The sequence below is a fragment of the Equus quagga genome, chromosome 2 (assembly GCF_021613505.1).
Source record: "Equus quagga isolate Etosha38 chromosome 2, UCLA_HA_Equagga_1.0, whole genome shotgun sequence".
Classification (NCBI taxonomy): Eukaryota; Metazoa; Chordata; class Mammalia; order Perissodactyla; family Equidae; genus Equus; species Equus quagga.
Genome location: NC_060268.1, coordinates 145,525,744 through 145,546,319, shown reverse-complemented (window position 1 = coordinate 145,546,319; position 20,576 = coordinate 145,525,744). Strand labels below are relative to the sequence as shown.

The 20,576-nt window shown below is 38.7% G+C and overlaps 1 protein-coding gene across 4 annotated transcripts in view; it reads right to left on the bottom strand.

Moving 5' to 3' along the window:
• The window catches only part of LOC124236129 (lipase member K), a 48,839-nt gene that overhangs the window by 1,350 nt on the left and 26,913 nt on the right, over nucleotides 1–20,576 (bottom strand). For 2 of the 4 annotated variants that reach the window (XM_046654845.1, XM_046654846.1), the window contains exons 7-9: nucleotides 8,517–8,663; nucleotides 6,341–6,412; nucleotides 3,645–3,716 (exon numbers count right to left, since the gene is read on the bottom strand). In XM_046654845.1, coding sequence (XP_046510801.1) covers nucleotides 3,645–3,716; nucleotides 6,341–6,412; nucleotides 8,517–8,663 — 291 coding nt within the window. The remainder of the gene's footprint in view (nucleotides 1–3,644; nucleotides 3,717–6,340; nucleotides 6,413–8,516; nucleotides 8,664–20,576) is intronic. The other 2 variants (XM_046654847.1, XM_046654849.1) reach the window with 2 other exon arrangements.

Sequence of the window (20,576 nt, the reverse complement as noted above, 5' to 3'; positions counted from 1 at the left end):
CCTTTCTTGTGCTGATTCAGCAAATCCCAATTCCCCAGTTCCAGAGTGGTGCAGGGTGACCAGGCCTGGACGATTTGTCCTTCACTCTTATGGCCTCAGTGATTGTGTGAGAGATGGGTACATGGCGAAAACTGGGCCAGAGTTCTCTCTGGAAATTTTTGCCAGAGTTATTGAGGAAACATTGGCTTTTTCTTTGGATTTTCAGTTAAAAGAGCTATATGAGCTAAGTGTATTCAGTTCACCATCTTACTACTGTCTTGGAAATAGCCTAAGGATGGGAACAGCATATGCGAGCAGAATTGAGAGAGTGAGAGTGTGCGGGAGAGACCCCTCATGACAAGTTCCTGGCTCTTGTGAGTCTACCACTACACTTTTCAGCTCAGTAAAGCAGTACATATTTTTAACCTAAAATAGAATTGGTTTCTGTTACTTGCAACTAAAAGAGTCTTGATTGTTACCATATTCCATGGACTGAATTGTGATTCCCCTAAATTCATATGCAGAAACCATATCCCCCAATGTGGTTGCATTTGGAGATAAGGCTTTTATGAGGTAATTAAGATTAAATGAGGTGGTAAGGGTTGGGTCCTAATCCAGTAGGATTGGTGGCTTTATAAGAAGGGGGAGGGGGAGAGAGAAATCTCTCTCTCCAAGTGCACACACACAGAGGAAAGGCTATGTGAGTACAAAGAGAGAAGGCAGCTATCTGCAAGCCAGGAAGAGAGCCCTCACCAGAACCCAACCACGCTTGGATCCTGATCTCGGACTTCTAGCTTCCAGAACCATGAGAAATAAATTTTTGTTGTTTAAACCACTCAGTCTATGGTATTTTTTTATGGCAGCCCAAGCAGATTAATACATCATAGGTAATTTGGGCAGCAAGATTAGGAAGGAAAGGTTAACAGGGACAGAGATGTAGATCATTAGGAAACAGTAACCTTGGCCAGGGAGAGATTTCTTAGAGGACTAGAAATGGCCTGGGGGAGACCCCTGACTTGATGACTGTCCACATTCAGTTCTCTTAGCAGGGTGACATTCAGGCAGAGCACACAGGTATAGTCATTCCAGATGTTACTGTCAGTTGATAGATTGGTGCCTAGGTCTTTGCATTGCTAAATATCTTAAGCATGTCACCCCTACCCTATAATACTGAGAAGCCTTTGTGGGGACCTGGAATTGGCCACCCCAAGATATGTCTCTTTGGCATCAGGATTATTTGAGGCTGATTGCTTTTGATAAACTGGGACAGGGAAGGAGGCTCTGAGGAATGGAACTTGCCCTTTGTTAGGACACCTTTACATTTGTAAGGTAAATCTCTATCTGTAAAGGTGCCTCCCTCTCTGTACCAGGAAGAAGAAAGGAGATGACCTTCTCTCCAAAAACTCTTAATCAATACCAAAGGCAAGGACTTAAATCTGCATTTTATTGTGCTTGTCTGGTAACCTCCTGTAACTGACTTCCATCCCCCTCCCAATGTTGGCATTTCTTAAGGATTAAGCATCTTTCCTTAGGCTAGGAACTGATTGCTGTGCTCACCTGTGACCGCCCAGCTCCAGACAATTGACTTGCCTCCTGCTACACCCACCGAGATAGCAGACCATTATCTGCTCTGTCCATCAAGCGCTGTGTGACAGGGCAATCTTGTGACTATTGTGGGAGGGGCATTTCAATCATATGTGAAACACCCTGTTTGGGGGTATATAACCACTATGTGCACCCTACTTCTTTGGTGCCCTTTCTTCCTTCAGGAAGAAAGGCCCCGGGCCATGGTTCCTCATAAAGGTTTGTTTGATTTTCTCTTGCTATTCTGTCTCATGTGAATTTAATTCCTTCTCCGGCCAGACGAACCCCCATTTGGGGAGAGGAAATGTCTTCCTCCCCTACACCTTGAATCTGGGCTTAAGAGCCAGTGGTAAATGAGAATGTGTGGCTATGAGAAGGTAAGACGAAGCACAGAGAAGGAAATGAAGGCAGATCAGCACTGACCAGTAGTGCATGCCAGAGGAAGATGGGCTCAGGACAGCGTGGAGCAGGGTGCAACTGATGAAAGAAGAAGTAAGCTTTCCTGACTCTCTAGTTTTCTCAGTAGAATAATACAAAGCATAAATATTTAAATGCAAAGACAGAAAGAGATAAAGAATAAAAAAACAATGCAACACAGAAGCAGCAATAAATATTAGCAAGCTTTAAGGCACGAAGTGGGTCTGAGGAGTCCCCCAAATCAGAATACCTCTACTGCAATGATTTAATACCCTGCTCAGCAGGAAAGGGGAGCCTACAAGACACCACAGCAATATCAAGATCAGGATCCAAATGACATGTGACAGCTTTTTGGCACGATTTTTTCTCACTTTCTTAGTAATAAAGGATTGGTAATTACACCTGTCTAATTTATGGTGTTATTACATATAGCTGTGACTAAGGTTATTGCTGTGTATATAGTTCACTCTCAGTTTGCTTTGGGTTTTCCTTTTTTTCTCCAAAGCCCCAAGCAACAGGTTCATAATTGAACCTGAATCACCACGTATTTTGACAGAATCTGCAAGCACAATGATAAAGCTAATGCTTGTGACTCAACTGTCATCCAAGCAGGTATCTGAGTCTTACAGGGTAAGGTCATCATCTAAAAACTTTTTTATAAAGCAACTGTATACTATTGCTGGGACAAGGAACTGGTTAATTATGAGAATAACTAGTACTTTGACATAGTGTGTGAGTCTGTGCATGTGGGCAGCCACACATACACACACACATATAGCTATAGCAATTTAGGAGAGAAATCATATTTTTCATGCCAGTTGATGTAATGTATTTTCACTATTGTAGTTATCAGGGTCGCATTAAAATTTGCTTTTTAAAAAATTTCCAAATTTTCACATCCTTATTTGAAAAACCCCTGTATCTCTGATGACCACTCATTTAATTAGAGCTCAGTCTACAAGTAAGAAGCCAAAATCATAATTGGATTTCCTTATATACCAGATAAAAATAATAACAACAACAACATGTACTTCCCTTTAATATAGATTTTTGCTTCAAAAGTTTTCGCAGATAATGTCAAGAATCCTGTCGACACAACATTCTTTGGCAGATAGCACTGCTTTTGCTTAAAGGTGATATTTCTGTCTGTATATCTTTAATGATCCACGTATCATTTTTTTTAAGATGTGTAACAAATGACATCCCAAATAACTATTAGGACATTGTTAGTTGATTTTATGGATAAGAAGTCAGAGAATATGCTCTATAAACAAAGATTATGTATCTTTAATTCTCTCTTTAAAATAGTGCTGTAAGTGCCAAGAGTTTCTATTTTTTGAGAAAGAATAAGTGTAGTAGAAGAATGGACTTAAGATCCAAGAACTCCTGGGTCATATTCTGGTTCTTCACTAGTTAGATAATTTTGACAATTTACCTAAACTCTCTGCACCTCTGGAAAAATGGAGATAATAATATTTACCATGCAAGGTCATTGTGAAGATCAAAAATAATGATATGACACATGGTAAGAACCCAATATGTAGCATCTAATCTACATAATATATCTGGCAGAGGGAATGGGGCCTAGTACGTGCTTAATGAGTGGACACTACTTTTATTAGTTCATTTCCAGTATGCAACTGATGATACCACTATTGTTGTACCTGGTGGAAATGCATTATGTTCTGATCATGGTTTCCCCAATCAAACGCTTGGAACTGACCAGAATTAACAGCCTATAATAAAATAAAAACAATAAACACTAAGAATTAAGATGATATAAGAAAACAACGTACATTTAAAGACAGTAAACCAAAATTTACAAAAAAAAGAATAGACATTGCATTCTACTTTTTAGGCACATGAACTAAAATTCAATAAAGATTAGTAAGCCAAATGATAAAAATGATAAAAATTGATACTAATCCACGGAACTGACTATCTTTTACATCCTTTTATACTTTTCCAATGACAATCCTTAGATAATGATGCCTTTATATGTGACAATGTCATACAAAGAAATTTTTAAAAGATGCTGAACTGAATGATTCTTGAATAGCTTAGCTTCAGGAATTTTTATAATTATTTAAATAAAGCACTACCTATAAATCTCCTACATTAAAAAAGACAGCTATTATTATTAAACAACTTTACATATTATTATCCTTGTCAGATGGTGTAGGATGTTATGACTACATTCGCTATTCTGAAACACTTTTGTTACTATTAGAAGGAATATTCTGGGTGGCCTGGTGGCACAGAGGTTAAGTGCGCATGTTCCGCTTCTCAGCGGCCCGGGGTTCACCGGTTGGAATCCCAGGTGGGGACGCTGCACCATTTGGCAAGCCATACTGTGGTAGGTGTCCCACGTATAAAGTAGAGGAAGATAGACATGGATGTTAGCTCAGGACCAGTCTTTTCTCAGCAAAAAGAGGAGGATTGGCGCTGGTTAGCTCAGGGCTGATCTTCCTCAAAAAAAAAAAAAAAAAGAAGGAATGTTCACTCACAGAACGCCCTCAGTGCTTTCTGTGTGAGGTGCAGCGCTGCTGTCTGTCTCCCGTCTGCAGGGCCAAGCAGCCTGCCTTGTTGTCAGTAATGTGGCCGCAGGCTGAGACACCACGCAGACCCGTTTTTGCATTTTAGTTTTTAGATTTCAGATACTAGAATAGAGACAGTCATATACCTTTGGGTTCCTTTTTCTGTTATTTGCCAGCCATGTTGGATAAAGGAGACAGATAATTTTCACATTTACCTTAAGCACTTCATTAAATTTTTCTCAGACTACTCCATGGGCTTTTTCTTAACTTGAATCTCAGATATTTTTTTTCGTGTTAATTTAATAGAGTTTTAGTTTAAAATTATTCTGATCATGGTTTGTATTTACAGAGGGACTAGTCACTTGCTGCTATTGAGCTTCTGCAGGTTCTCAGCAATGGGAAGCAACAGAGTGTACCAGTTAGGAACTTGAGTTCTAGCATCAAACAGAGCTGGTTTGAATCCAGGCCTACTGGATTATTGCATCTGTGATCCAGGGCAAGATATTTATCTTCTCTAAATCTTTTTCATCTGTGAAATAGGAATGACAGTAACATTCTTCTCACAGGGTTGTGAAGATTAAGTAAGGTAAGGCATAAAAATCATGTAGCACCTAAGAACGCTCAACAAATTGCCCTTTTTGCTAATATTACTACCATCATCATCATCATCATCATCATCCTTGCCTTAGCTGTCTACATAATTTATGAATAAACGTTTTATCTCCCTCTCCTTACTTATGTCTATCCTGAAGAGGACTTTCTGTCAAAAGAGAAGAGTTCTCTTTGAGAGGAGTCAGCTGTGAGATGTGTAAGGGATTGGCTATAACATTTGTAGAATGAGGTATCAATGCCTTTGTTGAAAGATTGTTATGAGAATTAGGTGAGACTGAATGAAATCATGTATGGGAACAGCAAGAAGGACACAGTGTGAGTGCTCAATAAACGTGAAATTGAAGTTGTATTACCTGGAAGGCCATCCCCACCTGAGGCTATCTCCTCAGCAGTAGGAGGCCCCGTGTCCTGAACATCTTTCTTCCCATAGGAACTTGCAGGCTTATCTCCTGTCGGTAGAACTCTTCAGATAATTTGAGAAATCCTCAACTAAAATTTCAGGCTATCTATAGCAGTGATTCTCAACTTTAAAGCATTGAACAAATTTATTCGGTCGTAGGTTAAAATGCAAATTCCTAGAGCTCTCAGATACGTTAAAACTTTGGGAAGATCTTTTCTCTCTCTGTCTTTCTCTGTCTCTTTCTCTTCACACACACACACACACACACACTCATCCTTAACTCGGAAAGCTATACCAGTTGAATCTGACTTATCTCTGAGCTTGCCAAACGTTGAGTAATATAGTAGCAAAAAAACCCCACAAACTTATACAGAAGGTAAAAACAGAAACCATTAACCCATTTTAATCCCTCCCTAATGTTTAATTTGCTGAATACAGCACTCTGAAATGGCCCATATGCCAACTGAAGGATGAACAGATCTGGAGTAGCCTGTATCATGTTATATAAACTTCCATTAGAGCGACAATTTCCCAAAAGAGGACATACAAGCTTTCCCTAGAAAAAGCAGTTTGGAGGAATCTCAGGATCAGAGTTCAGTCATCATATCTGGGAACCAAGACCAAACATCAGATACTGAGGATATGGAAAATAAAAGGAAGTAAAGGAAATCAAAATATGTTGATGCTGATTGCAGAAACATCAACTGACAGTGGCAAGTGCCTGCAAAACCCTGCAGTGAGCTCTCTGGGGGCGCTCCTCCGGGATCCTGCAGAGATACCTGTGCATCATCTCAGGAATAGGAAGCCATACCTGGGCCCAGTGCAGCATATTCTGAACAGACGTTCCCGCAGGGCTCTGTGCCAAATAAACATCCAAGCGACTCTGAAAAGTAAAGAGATTATTTCTCACCTGCAGGCTAATCATATAATCACACCACAAGTAAATATGAATATTTTCTTTCTTTCCTTTTTTGTTTTTAGGAATAAACATGTACCATACCATGAAGACACATTAACCAAACAAGCCCATCTTAAGAGCTTTCTTCTTCCTTAGCTCTATTCTTCTGTCCTGGGCAGTGCCATCATAAAGCCCACAGAAGGCATCCTGCTGGTCACAGATAGAGGTAATACACCTTTCTTTCCAGCCTCACCTCAGACAGGTCCAAGAGTGTAGGAGGTCAAGGGCTAAAAGCCCCAGTGACCGTCTCCTTCACCCTGTGTTAAGTCCAAAGGACATTCTGAGAAAGTTGTTCATCATAAGACACTGGGAACAGATCTGAATTTTTCCTTTTGCTTTCTGATTTTAAAAATGCGGTAAATGTTCTACTGGGCTCTTTGAAAATTTTGGGGGCATAATCAGTCCAGTACTTTAACAGCCATTAACACTTAGATTTCTTCTGGATAAAAAAATCCTTGGGGCCGGCCCGGTGGTGCAGTGGTTAAGTGCGCACGTTTGCTTTGGCGGCTGGGGATTTGCCAGTTCGGATCCTGGGACAGGAAGGACATGGCACCGTTTGTCAAGCCATGCTGTGGTAGGTGTCCCACATATAAAGCAGAGGAAGATGGGCATGGATGTTAGCTCAGGGCCAGTCTTCCTCAGCAAAAAGAGGAGGATTGGCAGTAGTTAGCTCAGGGCTAATCTTCCTCAAAAAAAAAAACAAAAAACCCTTGATGTTTTCCTATTTTCAATTGCATTTTCTTTTAGTATACAAAGAGTTATTTTTTCTACCAAAGTGGGCATCAGAAATATCTTGGAGCTTTTAAAAAAAATACAACTACTTACAAGCTACCAAAACCTATGAATCAATACCAAAATCTCTAGAGTTGAGTTCTAGACATGTGTTTTTGAAGTTCCATAAATGCTACTATGCATCCTTTGTTATGCTCCACTAAAATAAACGTCCTTGCAGGCACTGTAACATTCCACAGTCCAGTCTCCAACAGAAAGGAAAAAGGCAATCTGACCACACAAATGTACAGTGAAGGTCCCCAATGAAAGTTCAAGAGTGTCGTTTGGTGGACGCTTTCTTTAGAAAATTCTTTGGCCATGTCAAGAGGGTGCTTTTGAAATTATTGAGTTTGCTTAAAGGTCTTTTTACTTAGCTCTGCCTCTGCCTATGTGATATGCTTCCATCTAAGTGGTAGGCAGGCATAGTTTCCCCAGTAAATTGAGAAAGTGAGAAATGAATGTGAAAAGGCAGCGACTAAGGTTTGCTTTGTATAAACACGTTTTTATAAATCTTGTTTAAAAGCAAGGAAAGTGTTAATCAATGCTTTCCACTGACAGAGGGAGACAGGGCTCTGGGCAGCAGGCTGTGAGATAGTCAAAGATCATTTTCAGCTCTGTCCCACCTCTGTTTTCAAACATATCTTCTCTCTTGCTGAGGAGTAAACAGTAGCTTCCTCTCTTTCCCCATCCCACTTTTCTGGTCAGCTAATGGTAACTAAGAAAGAAAAGGATCTCAGTCAAGTTGGAAAGGACTTGACAAGAACTCCAACACTTATCGCTTGAACGGTAAATATGTGGCTATCATTGAAGAGCCATCCCTTTACCCCTTTGGATTACAAAAGTAGGTAGTTCACAAAATGTCTATTGTCAAATTACCTATGGAAGTGGAAAATTGATTCAAAAAATACAATCTGGGCTCACTCTCTGAAATTCTACTCAGTAAGTTTGAGATAGGGCTCAGGCACAGCAAGATAAATTTCAAAACCATAGCCTTAATCGAAGTGAAGAACTTTTCAATGGTGGCACTTTGGCCAACAGCAAGTGTTGGTGAGAATTTTCAGTGGCCAAACCTTCTTCTCAAATCTTCCTGCTAAAGCAAGTGGACTCTCAGCCTTGGTTGGAAGCCATGAATAGATGATTATGTTCCAGGAGACAAAAAGGAGACCTTGGCAGGTGGTTTCCATGCAATTCAGAACAAACTCTCCTCACCTCTGTGTAAAAACCAATTGCTTTTCTGGATCTGTCTTCTTACACATACCATGTTTAAGTTTTTCCAATCAAATCCACTCAAAGTAAATAGGAAGTTGCTGCAAATATGATGAAATAGCTTCCGGTTGCACACCTTGGTGGCAATGAAGTGGTCAAAAAATGTCTGAGAATAGAACATCTTGTCACCAAATAACACCTGCAAGACCAATTTAAGACACCATCAAATTTCATGGATGTCAACGTCAAGAGTGGAGACTGAGTGGTAATTTAGACAAGGACTGGACAGAAGGTGACATCTGATCAGTACTAGCCCTAAGTGAAGCAAGACACATGTTAAATTTTGTTTTTGTGGTTCTCCCAACCCACATTTGTGGTCTTCCCAACTCACCTTTTGATGCCTTTTCCCAAGATCCTTTACTAGGGGTGTTTTTCAGAATGTCCCCTGAGAAACCAGTGCCCACAGGAAATTGGTGAGGCTTTAGAGTCAGGCACACCTTGGTTTGATTCTGGACTCCGTCTCATATACTTTAAGAGTGTATTTAATTTCTATTATCCTGAATTTTCTCGACTACAAAATGGAAAATTAACATCTACTCAGTAGGACTGTTGTGACGATAACAGGTCATGTTTAAAAGATGCCTAGTGTAGTTTCTGGGGCCAGCCCTACGGCATAGCAGTTAAGTTCAGAGTGCTCTGCTTTGGTGGCCTGTGTTCACAGGTTCAGATCCCAGGCGCAAACCTATACCACTTGTCAACCATGTTGTGGCAGTGACCCACATATAAAGTGGAGGAAGTTTGGCACAGATGTTAGCCCAGGGCTAATCTTCCTCAAGCAAAAAAAAGAGGAAAATTGGCAACAGATGTTAGCTCAGGGCTAATCTTCCTCTGCAAAAAAAATTTAAAAAAAAAAGGGGGCCAGCTTAGTGGCATAGCAGTTAAGTTTGCATGCTCAGCTTTGGCGGCCTGGGGATTGGTGGTTTGGATCCCAGGTGCAGACCTACACACCGTTTATCAAGCCACACTGTGGCAGGCATCCCACATATACAGTAGAGGAGGATGGGCATGGATGTTAGCTCAGGGCCAATCTTCCTCGGCAAAAAGAGGAGGGTTAGAGGCGGATGTTAGCTCAGGAATAATCTTCCTCAAAAATAGGTAAATAAAATAAAAAAATAAAAGCCATGTAATGTAGTTTCTAGAACCCAGTAAACTTTCACAAAACAATAACTATTATTATAATTAGTGACTGATACAGACTTGATGAGCCATTTCTTCCAGAATCTTTTCTTTTAAAGAGCTTATTAGTATTATTACTGGTTGTTTTTGAAGATTGGCTCTTAGCCAACATCTGTCACCAACCTTCCTCTTTTTGTTTCTTCTCCCCAAAGCCCCAGTGCAAGCTATATATCTTAGTCGTAGGTCATTCTAGTTCTTCTATGTGGGATGCTGCCATAGCATGGCTTGATTAGTGGTGGGTAGGTCCATGCCCAGGATCTGAACTGGTAAACCCTGGCTCCTGAAGTGGAGCATGAGAACTTAACCACTTGGCCATGGGGCCAGCCCCCTTCCAGAATCTTTCAATGAACTTTTTCTGGAGGCAAAAGCCTAACTCAAAGAAGTACATTTCTACTAGTGAAATTTCAGGCAATGTTGCTAGTGAGCGGAACTTATCTTTTGAACTTTAGGAACCCTTCAATTATAACATAAATTCGTATGTAATCCCTGTACATATAAATCCCTTCTTGCCTTCATTTCACAATAACTAGTTTTATAGTCTTAGGATAATAAACTAGATATAAAGGCGAAAAGATATTTGTTAATTCTTAAAACTTTTGGAAACACCCATTTACAGTAAAAAACTGGCATATCTTTCCTCTGGAATCCTTTATTAACTGGCAATTACAACAAAAGAACAATAACAAGTAGAGTTTATTCTTATTGCATGGATGTACTACAAGATCTTATACCATCTTTGGTAAACTAGATCCGGTAAATTCCTACTAGGTATAACCTATTGAACTCTGAGTTTGAAAAATGGTTATCCGATATGGTCAAAGGTAATCTTCGTTTAATGGAATATTTGATATTCCATGGAAATATTTGATATTCCATGGAATATTAATGGAATATAAGATATACCATGACTTCATGTACTCCTTCATGCCAGACAGAGGGACAGAAGAAGGGATGGAAGGAAGGAGGGAGAGAGAGGCTAAAATATGTTAAACTAGTTCAAATCATACTTCTTTAGATCTGGAAAACAATAATTAACCCTTGCAAACATTATCTAATTCATTCTGGCCTCTTATTCATTTTATCAGAATCACTAGGACACTTGGACGATATATTAGATAACTTATTTTATCCATTTATCAAATTGTAACTCTTCCTGCATCACTGTCTATATGATAATTTAGTAATAGCAGCAGGAGACATATAGAATGAGCTTATCTTTTAAAAGAATGTTGACATCTATTCTATGTTCTTGAATGTGATAACCTAAATAGATGGCCACATTAAAAATAGTTAAAAAAATAGTCAAAGCAGAAGGTAGGACCTGATTTTAATCAGTGAACATTTCTATTTTCATTTACCAGTATCTTCGTCATCCACACTTGACAGAAAATCCATGTGAAAGGAAGTTCATAGGATAATCAATCATGAAAATATGATATGAAGAAGAGGTTATATCTACCATAAGAGGTCCTTGTTCTTTGTTCTGATAATTGCTTTCAGAAATACAGGGTGAATTAGCACGACAGTCTCTGATTTCACTTCACCTCTATATCCATGCATGAGTGACTCAGCAAAACTACCACACATTTACCCAAGGATAAATAATTGCTCTTTTACCGTAACTTAAAAGACAGGATAGTAATGCAGGCCAGCCAGTCATCCAGCACCCACTTGCAGAGTTGCAAACATGTTGACTTGTAGATAATTCCAAGTTGGTTCTGGAAGGAGCATGTTTGTCACATAACAGTGTGGAGATAGGCTGCCTCTGTTAGCTCTTTTGGTACCTTTGTGAGAATCAGAAAAGGTACCCGCTCTTCTGAGCACATGGCTCCATGCCAGGGCTCATGGCTTGCTGGATTCAGCTCTCAAAAGCCTGGTGTGCTGGGCACCATTGTGCATGGCCGCATGAGGATTCAGGACTGACTTCTTTAGGTTGGCATTGAAAAGGTGGGGAAATGACAACATAAGAAAGGACTGACTATGGATGGCCTGGTGAGATCTGGGTTCAAATTCTGGCTCTGCTACCCATTAGTTGGGTGATTTGGGACAGGCTGTTTAGCCTCTCCGAGCCTAAGGTCCTTCTTTTAAGAAAAGGAGACAATAATAAGAATTCTTATTATTGTAGATAGCATGTAAAAAGCAAAGGGTCAAGGCAAGTGGTAGGTCAGAAAAAAGTGAGACAAGAACACAAAGGCATAAATACCCAGGGGCAAACAAGGAATGGGAAGGGAGGAAAGGATGAATAGACAGGAGATCTGAAATAACAAGTGCTGTGGCTTTGAATCTAAAATAAACTCAATTAATAATACTAGATAATATTTATTGAGCACCTGCTATAAGCTAGGTACGATGCTTAAACATGTATTATTTCAGTGAATTTCCCAAAGAACTTGACAAATTCTACCTGGGTTGTTTATTTATTTACGACTTTACTGAGGAATAATTGACACCATAAGACATGTATCAAATTGTAACTCTTCCTGTGTAACTGTCTATATGATAATTGAACAATAGCAGCAGGATACATATAGAGTGAACTTATCTTTTAAAAGAATGTTGTCATCTATTCTATGTTCTCGAGTGTGATAACCTAAATAGATTGCCACATTAACAAATAATTAAACTAGAAGATAGGACTTGATTTTAATTGGTGAACATTTTTATTTTTCTATGAACTTCTATGAAGTTCATTTTTTAAAATTAGATTCCATATGTAAGTGATTCAGTACTATATCTTTCGCTGTCTGGCTTATTTCATTTGGCTTTATGCCTTCCAATTTCAGCCAATTTGTCGCAAATGGCAGTATTTCCTTCTTTTTTTTTTTTGGCTTTTTTATATTCTTTTTAATTTTTCTGTTATAATTTATATAGGAACCTCTCTAGTGTTTTCCCATAAGGATTGTACTGATTTACATTTCTACCCAAAGTGTATAAGGCTTTCCTTTCTCCACATCCTGGCCAACATTTGTTATTTCTTGTCTTTTTGATAATAGCCATTTTGACAGGTGTGAGGTGATATCTTATTGTGGTTTTGATTTGTATTTCCCTGATGATTAGTGATGTTGAGTACCTTTCATGTACATGTTGGCCATCTATATGTCTTCTTTGGAAAAATGTGTATTCTGGTCCTTTACCCATTTTTTAGTCAGATTACTTGCATTTTTGCTTGAGCTGTGAGTTCTTCATATATTTTGGATATTAACCCCTTATCAAATATATGGTTTGTAAATATTTTCTCCCATTCTGCAGGTTGCCTTTTCAATATGTTGATTGTTTCCATTGCTGTGTAGAAGCTTTTTAGTTAGTCCCACTTGTTTATTTTTGGTTTTATTGCCTGTGCTTTTGGTGTCTTATACAAAAAATTATTGGCAAGGCCAACGTCTAGGAGCTTTTCTCCTTTGTTTTCTTCTAGGAATTTTAAAGTTTCAAGTCTTACATTTAAGTCTTTAATCCACTTCAGCTTAATTTTTGTGAGTGGTGTAGCATAGGAGTCCAGTTTCATTCTTTTGCATGCGGCTATTCAGTTATCCCAACACAATTTATTGAAGAGACTGTCCTTTCCCCACTGTCTGTTCATAGTGCCCCTGTCAAAGATTAGTTGACCATAAGCATGCATTTATTTCTGGGGTCTCAATTCTGTTCCACAGGTCTATGTGACTGTTTTCATGCTGGTACCATACTGTTTTGATTACTATAGCTTTGTAATATAGTTTGAGATCAGGAAGTGTGATGCTTCAAACTTTATTCTTGTTTCTCAGGATTGGTTTGCCTATTCAGGGTCTTTTTGGTTCTATACAAATTTTAGAATAGATTTTGCTATTTCTATGAAAAATTACATTGGAATTTTGATAGGGATTGCTTTGAATCTGCAGATCATTTGGGCGGTATGGACATTTTAGTATAATATTAATTCTTCCAATCTATGAACATGGGATATCTTTTTGTGTCTTTTTCAATTTCTTTCATTAATGTCTTATAGTTCTCAGTGTACAGGTCTTTCACCCTGGTTACTAATTTCAGTAAATTGTGTTTCATTGGACTCTTTAGGGTGTTTTTTAGATAAGATCATGTCATCTACAAACAGACATAATTTTACATCTTCCTTTCTGACTTGGATGCCTTTTCTTTCTTTTCCTTGCCTAACTACTCTGGCTAGGACTTCTAGTACTATGTTGAATACAAGTGGTGAGAGTGGGCATCTTTGTCTTGTTTCTGATCTTAGAGGAAAGGCTTTTAACTTTGCATAATTTTAGCTATGGGTTTGTCATATATAGCCTTTATTGTATAGAGGTACATTCCTGCTATATCTAATTTTTTGAGAGTTTTTATCATGAAAAGAAGTTTAGCTTTGTCAAATGGCTTTTCTGCATGTGTTGAGATGATCGTGTAATTTTTATCCTTCATTCTATTAAGGTAGTATATCACCCTTATTGATTTGTGTATGTTGAACCATCTTTGCATCCCAGAGATAGATCCCACTTGATCATGGTGTATGATCCTTTAATGGACTGTTGAATTCAGTTTACTAGTATTTTCTTGAGGACATTTGCATCTATGTTCATCAGGGATATTGGCCTGTGATTTTCTTTTCTTGTGGTGTCTTTTTCTGATTTTAGTATCAGGATAATGCTGGCTTTGTAAAATGCGTTTGGAAGTGTTCCTTTTTCTTCAGTTTGTTGGAAGAGTTTGAGGAGGATTTGTATTAATTCTTTTTCAAATCTTTTTTAGAATTCACTAGTGAAGCCATCTGGTCCTGGGCTTTCATTTGTTGAGAGATTTTTGATTACTGATTTAATCTCTTTGCTCATTGTTAGTCTATTCAGATTTTCCCTCACTTCATAATTCAGTATTGGTAAATTGTATGTTTCTAGGAATTTACCCATTTCTCATAAATCATCTAATGCATTCATATATAATTGTTCACGGGAGTCCCATGATGCTTATATTTCTACAGTATCAATTTTAATGTCTCCTCTTATTTTTATAATTTTATTTATTTGAGCCATCTCTCTTTTTTTATTAGTTACTTTAGCTAAAGGTTTGTCAGTTTTGTTTATCTTTAAAAAAAATACAACTCTCAGTTTCACTGATTGTTTCCATTGTCCTTCTAGTCTATTTAATTCATTTCTGCTCTTATCATTATTATCTCCCTCCTTCTGCTAACGTTGGGCTTAGTTTGTTCTTTTTGTAGTTCTTTGAGGTGTAAGATTAGGTTGTTTATTTGATATCTTTCCTTTTCCTTTTTTTTTTTTGAGGAAGATTAGCCCTGAGATAACAGTTGCCACCAATCCTCCTCTCTTTGCTAACCCTGCAAACAAAGATAAATATGCATCCTTCATTATGTGCCACTAAAATAAACATGCCCATATTCTTCTACTTTATATGTGGGACGTCTGCCACAGCATGGTTTGACAAGTGGTGTGTAGGTCCGCACCCAGGATCTGAGCCAGCAAATCCCAGGCCACTGAAGAAGAACGTGTGAACTTAACTGCTGCACCACTGGGTTGGCCCCTTCTTTTTCTTGACGCAGGCATCTATTTCCATAAATTTCCCTCTTATAACGCTTCCCACAATTTTAGTATGTTGTGTTTCCATTTTTGTTTGTCTGAAGATATTTTTTGATTTCTTCTTTGATCCATTAGATATTCAGAAGTATAGTGTTTAATTTACACATATTTGTAAATATTCCAGCTTTTCTTTTGTTATTGATTTCTTGTTTCATACCGTTGTGTTCAGAAAAGATACTGGGTATGATTTACTCTTCTTAAACTTTTTAAGACTTTTCTTGTGACCTAACATATGATGTCTCCTGAAAAATATTCCATGTGTGCTTCAGAAGAATGTGTATACTGTTGCAACTGGATGTGATGTTTGCATGTGTCTGTTAGGTCCATTAGTCTAAAGTTTAGTTCAAATCTATTATTTCCTTATTGATTTTCTCTCTGGATGATCTAGCCATTGTTGAAAGTTGGGTATTGAAGTCTCCTACAATTATTGCAGGGCTGTCTGTTTCTCTCTTCAGAACTGTTGTTTAATATATTTAGGTGCTCTAATAGTGGGTGAACATATATTTACAATTGTTGTATCCTTTTGATGAATTGATCCCTTTATCACTATACAATAATCTTGTTTGTCTCTTGTTACCATTTTTGACTTAAAGTTTATGTTGTCTGATGTAAGTATAGCTACCCATGCTCTCTTGGTTTGTATTTGTTTGGAATACACTTTTCCATCCCTTCACTTTGAGTCTATGTGTATCCTTGAAGTTGATTGAGCCTTGTCTAGGCAGCATATGGTTGTCTTGTTTTTTAATTCATTCAATCACTATATCATTTAATTGGAGAATTTAAACCATTTACATTTAGAGTAATTATTGATAAGCAAGGACTTACTATTGCTGCTTCATTGTTTTCTGATTGTTTTGTCATTCCTTTGTTACTTTCTTCCTCTTTTGCTGTCTATCTTTGTGAATTAATGATTTTTTTGTAGTGCTATGCTTTGGTACTTTTCTCTTTATCATTTTTGTAACTACTATAGGTTTTTGCTTCATGATTACCATGAGGCTTTTATAATACATCTTATAGTTGTAACGTCTATTGTAAACTGAAAACAACTTAACTACAATTGCATAAAAATGTTCTGTACATTTACTTGTCCCTCCTCATGTTTTATGTTGTTGATGTCACAATTTACATCTTTTTATGTTATGTATCCATTAACAGAATATTGTAGCTATACTTATTTTTAACAGTTTTATTTTTTGACGTACACACTAGAGTTCAAAAGTGGTTTACACACTGCCATTGGAGTATTAGAGTATTTTGAATTTGACTATATATTTGCCCTTACCAGTGAATTTTTTATTTTCATAAATTTTCATGTTACTAATTAGAATACTTTTGTTTCTGCTTGAAGAACTCCCTGTAGCATGTCTTGTAAAGCAGGTCTAGTGATAAAAACTTTCCTCAGCTTTTGTTTGTCTGGGAAAGTATTATCTTTCCTTTATTTCTGAAGGACAACTTTGCTGAGTAAAGTATTCTTAGTTGGCAGTATTTTTCTTTGAGCGCTTTAAATATATCATGGTCTTCTCTCCTGGCCTGCAAGGTCTCTGCTGAGAAATCTGCTGATAGCCTTATTGGAGTTCCCTTATATATAATGAGTCTTTTTCTTCTTGCTACTTTCAATATTCTGTTTACCTTAGTTTTGTGTGTGTGTGTGTGTGTGTGTGGAAGATTGGTCCTGAGCTAACACCTGTGTCAATCTTCCTCTATTTTGTGTGGGATGCTGCCACAGCATGGCTTGATGAGCAGTGCTAGGTCTGTGCCCAGGATCCGAACCTGTGAACTCTCGGTTGCCAAAGCAGAGTGCGTGAACTTAACCTCTACAGCACTGGGCTGGCCTCATATTTCTTTGGATTTTGAGAGTTTGATTTTAATGTGTCTTGGAGAAGATCTCTTTGAACTGAATCTTTTGGGGTTTTCTGAGCTTCACATACATGGATGATCATATCTACCTAGATTTGGGAAATTGTCAGTCATTATTTCTTTAAAAAAGCTTTCTTCTCCTTTCTCTCTCTTCTTTCTGGGACTCCTATAATGGAAAAATTGCTTTGTTTGTGGTGTCCTACAATTCATGTAGGCTTTCTTCACTCTTTTTCATGCTTATTTCTTTTTTCTCCTTTGATAGTATAATATCAAGAGATCTGTTTTCATGTTCACAGATTATTTCTTCTTCATTGAGGCTGATGTTGAAGCTCTCTTATTCTATTTTTTATTTCATTCATTTCATTCTTTAGCAGTAGAATTTGCTTGGTTCTTTTTTTATGATCGTTATCTCTTTGTTGAGCTTCTCAATGTTTTTATGCATCATTCTCCTGAGTTTGCTGAGTTGTCTGTGTTTTATCTGCTTAGCTTTCCTAAAATAATTATTTTGAATTCTTTTTCAGGTAACTCACAAATCTCCATTCCTTTGTGTTCAGTTCCTAGAAAATTATTGTGTTCCTTTGGTGGTGTCATGTTTCCTTGCTTTTTTGTGTTTCTAATGGCTTTGTGTTGATGTCTGCACATTTAAGGGAGCAGTCACCTCTTCCAGCCTTTTCAGACTGGCTTTAGTGGGGAAATACTTTCACCTGAAGGTGGCTGTAATGGCACCAGCTTGTAGAGTGAAGTGTCTTGATTCCAGGGAGGGCTCAGCATCATAGCCTCTGTGATGGAGCATCATAGCTCCAACAGCTGAGGTCAACAGTGATGAGGACTACAGGGGTCTTCACTGGCCAAGACTGTGGAGGTCCTGCAGGTGGTAGTGGTGTCTAAAATTATTATATTCCTTAGTGGCAAAGGCTGTTGATATCCTCCTGTTCTTTTTTGCCCCTGAAGAGAAGCTCCAGCTGAGTGTATCCTTCTTGGTGCCAGGTCTGGTGCACTGACACTCAGCAGTAGCAGAGCCAGGGTCTTGAGTTCAGAACTACCATAGCATCTGGGTTGGGGCATAGGTGCACTTGCTGTGGCAATGGTTCCAGTGATTCAGACATAAGCAGATCTTCTATGGAACTGGAGTTTGGGTCTTTGGTGCTTGCTTCAGTGACTCGAGCTAGGGGGAGAGACAGGAGGACTCAGCAGCAGCACAGACCCAGGCTTGACAGGTGCAGTTGTGGCTTGGGCCCAAGGGGTGCAGCAGCATGCCCTGGGAATGGCAGGTCACAGTCCCAACTCTTGCCCCAGGGGGCAGAAGCAGAGTAGCAGCAGCTTGGCCCTAGTGATGCTGGATCAAAGCCCTAAACTCAGGACCCAGGGACCAGAGCACAGATAGCAACTCTGTGGCTGGTAATAGGGGGTCAAAGCCATGACGTGGGACCCAAGGGGTGGGGAGCTGAGTAGTGGCAGCTTTGGTTCCATAGATGGCAAGACATTGTGATACTCTGATCCCAGATTGTAGGGCACAGCAACAACTGGGGCCACTGGGAACAGGTCTCACCTCAGTAACAGCTCCAGCCCTCGGGAGGAGATTAGCAGCGTGGGCTCAAGCAGCTCTGTCAGCTGGGTTCAGCATTGGTGAAGACAGTGGGGAACCTTGGTAGCAAAAGCCAAAAGTGTCCATGGTAGTAATGAGCCTTGCAGGTATTCTGCTCTCCTTTTGCACATGTGATAACATCCCTCTGAGAGTATCCCTCTTGGTGCTGAGCTCCTCTAGACTGGGGGATGCGGTGATACAAGTAAAATGCTTGTCTATGCAGCCATCCTTGGTTTTTGAGCTCTGCAGGGTTTTTGCTGCTTCTTTGTTATAGTCCAAAGGTTTTTCAGAGCTATTTCTGTCAGTTCTTAGTTGTTTATTTATTGTTTTTGTTGTTTTTATCAAGGAGACAAGTGTTGGGACCTCCTAACCTGCCATCTTGCTGACATCAGAACTTCAAATTCTATTGATTTTATAAATGTGAAAACAGTCTGAGAACGGTTAAATAACTTGCCCAAGGTCGCAAAGGGCATGAAGCAGAGACAGAATGTGAACTTTATTCTGTCTGACTCATGTTCTTATGTCAGTGCCTTACGTGAATTGAAAGAACAATAGAAAAGAACGGATAATATCAATAAAAAGAATTCTCTAATCAGAGATAGTAAAAGGATCATCCCAGCCCAGGAGCTCTTTAGTGAAAGGAAGTCATTCCTCGACTTGCCTGAGAACATTTGGCTAACAGGAGAGGAGAAAAGAAAGTCCCACCCTCTCAAAGTTTATACCATGGCTATAAAGCTGTCTATCATTTCATTGTCAAACTCTGTAGATATATCTTCTTTTGCACAACTCTGGCTCAGTTTCCCAACATCTATCAGCTGAAGTGTAACAATAACCCCATAACCATTCACCTCATCTTTAGCCCCTCTTGATGTCTTTTACTCCGATCTACTTCCATTTGGTCCCAGGAGAACCTTTCCAAAAAAGAGCATAATGTGTGTCATTCCTTTGTGCAAATACTTGCCAAGGTTACCCATTACCTATAGAATAAATTCCAAATATATTAACTTGGCATTCAATGTTGTCCAAATCTACTCCTGCGTTTCCAATATTTATTTCTCATATTCAACTTCACAAATTTAAAGCCCTAATAAAGTCATTTACATGAGGTTTCCCATGGCTTGAACTTTGCAACTGAAACGTAGCTCGTATTTCCCTCTTGGTTTAGAAAGACTTTCTGCAACATCCTATATATATTGAAATCTTGTCCTTAAGCCCAAACTCAAATGCCATTTCATCCAAGAGGTCTTCTGTGATTACAACAATTAGAAACATTTTCACTTTTCTCTAAATTTGTTTAGCAATTTCTTTGCTCTATCATCATGATGCTGCTGGAATTTCTATCAAGATTTAGAGGGTCATATGTGGTAAGCTCCTTGATCGGAGTTAAAGCCCATTTAGGGCAATAGCTCCAAAAATGCAAAGGTGATCAGTCCTTTACTCTGCTTCACATTCTTCAATGGCTTCCCGTCACCAACAGAACAAAATCTAAATTTCTTAACATGACTTACCTTCTTTCCATTAACTGTCCCCTACTCTTTCCTTCATTGAGTCTCCTACCACTCTCTTATGCACTCTGATTTTCAGTCATACCAACAAGCTGAAAAGTATCTTTATAGACATAGCTATTTCCTGATGTTATGCTCTTGAAATAGTAGCTCTTAGATATCTCTTTACAGAATTGAATTGAACTGTACTATACCACAGGCATGTCAAAACATACGGAAGGTTGAAGCAGAGCTGTGCAAATTGAGGAAAATGGAAAGATCCCACCATCTCAAAATATCTCTTAACTGTGTGGGAATGCTGAAATAATTTAGCAAGAAGTCTCGTGTTTATCCAATATTGCGGGATGAGGCTGGACTGAAAT